The sequence below is a fragment of the Poecilia reticulata genome, linkage group LG12 (assembly GCF_000633615.1).
Source record: "Poecilia reticulata strain Guanapo linkage group LG12, Guppy_female_1.0+MT, whole genome shotgun sequence".
Lineage (NCBI taxonomy): Eukaryota > Metazoa > Chordata > Actinopteri > Cyprinodontiformes > Poeciliidae > Poecilia > Poecilia reticulata.
The window spans coordinates 25,644,367-25,645,871 of record NC_024342.1 but is presented as its reverse complement, the minus strand read 5'-3'; the positions used below and the strand labels follow the sequence as shown (position 1 = coordinate 25,645,871).

Genomic DNA, 1,505 nt, shown 5'->3' with positions numbered 1-1,505 from the left:
GTGTGTGTGTGTGTGTGTGTGTGTGTGGCCTTGTATTTGATACAATATAAGGACTGCTTTCTAACACTATCTGTTGCTCAAAGAATAGTTTAAAATCCCAGTTTACGAAGCACTGATCTGATCTCCAGTGTTATAAACCTTTAAGGCCTTTAAGTTCACCTGCGTGACGCCTACGCACCATTCAGAAAACATGCTGAACCAGCTTTCAGTTTTCATCTGTGAGTGAGTGAGTGAGTGATTGTGTGAGTGAATTTCAGTAGAAATGAACATTTACAATAAGAAATGATGTACAGTGATTAAAAATGAAGTAGTAAAGAAAATATACAAACCTTAGTTTTTATTTTGTCTCTTAGTTTAACACTAAACATTTAGTAAAAGAACAGCGTGCAATTATAAATGGTTTATAGTGAAATATAGATGAAAATAAAATAAACTTTGTAAATAAAGCATTCAGGTTTTGCTGGAGCAAACTCACAAATAATAGATTTGAATTAGCAACATGTTTTCTGTCATTTTCCTTTCAAATTGAAACTTTACCTTCTGGAATGTCAACTAATAAATGAGTTAAATCTAAAACTTTTGTGTCCTGATCATGTGACCTGTTGCTCCTCCTCCTCCTCCTCCTCCTCCTCCTCCTCCTCCTCCAGTGGACTATAAAGGCTGGCAGTTCAGCCCATCTTTGCTCTTCCTGACTAATCCATCACAGGTAAGAACACCACTAATATCCTCTTCAAAAGATTCATTTAAATTCCTAAATCAAGTCAAACCAGTTTTCTGATATATTGCATGATTAAACATCAAGAGTCTGATCATCTAGAGATCATTTCTTTCAGAAAGAAAACAAGCTGATGTGTTTCTGTTTCCATCTTCAGAAGCGATAAAAACTGCAGAACCTTTCCTCATCTTAGAGCTACGGCTTTACGTCACACATTTCAAACGACATTTTTTATGCTGCAACATCTTATTTGAAATATATTTGCTTATGTCATTCACACATTTCTTCAGCAGTTTGCTGCTCTTGGTATTACTTGATATGACAGCCTCATTTTAAGCCTCAGGCCAAGATGTGAACATGGAGCCTGTTTGGTTGATTAATGATTGTTACATATGAGGCACAAGGGGATTTAACCTGGAGATAAGAACTCAACCAAGATACACAAATCAATCTTTGACTTTAAACAAATTTAGTGGACATCCTGTTGATATTCTGCACCAAAATGAGAATTAAAAATGGTCATGTCGTTCTATGTTAACCTGGAAACTTTGGTTTCATGTCTTTTACTTATTATCCAGGTTCCTAAACATCTGAGAGACCTTGGCTGGTTTCCACTGCAGACCGAACAATGGACAGAACGTGAGTAGCACTAACCTACAGCTATATTCAGTCAGATAGGAACAAAATAAATCTATCCATCCATCCATCCATCCATTTTCTTCCACTTATCCGGGGTCGGGTCGCGGGGGCAGCAGCTTCAGAAGGGAGGCCCAGACTTCCCTCTCCCCAG

General features: G+C 37.6%; 1 protein-coding gene across 1 annotated transcript in view; it reads left to right on the top strand.

The window, feature by feature from the left end:
• The first annotated feature begins 670 nt into the window (after window positions 1-670).
• The window catches only part of LOC103474053 (uncharacterized), an 8,170-nt gene continuing 7,335 nt past the window's right edge, over window positions 671-1,505 (top strand). The window contains exons 1-2 of the mRNA XM_008424771.2: window positions 671-706; window positions 1,294-1,354. Coding sequence (XP_008422993.1) covers window positions 1,344-1,354 — 11 coding nt within the window. The 5' untranslated portion in view covers window positions 671-706; window positions 1,294-1,343. The remainder of the gene's footprint in view (window positions 707-1,293; window positions 1,355-1,505) is intronic.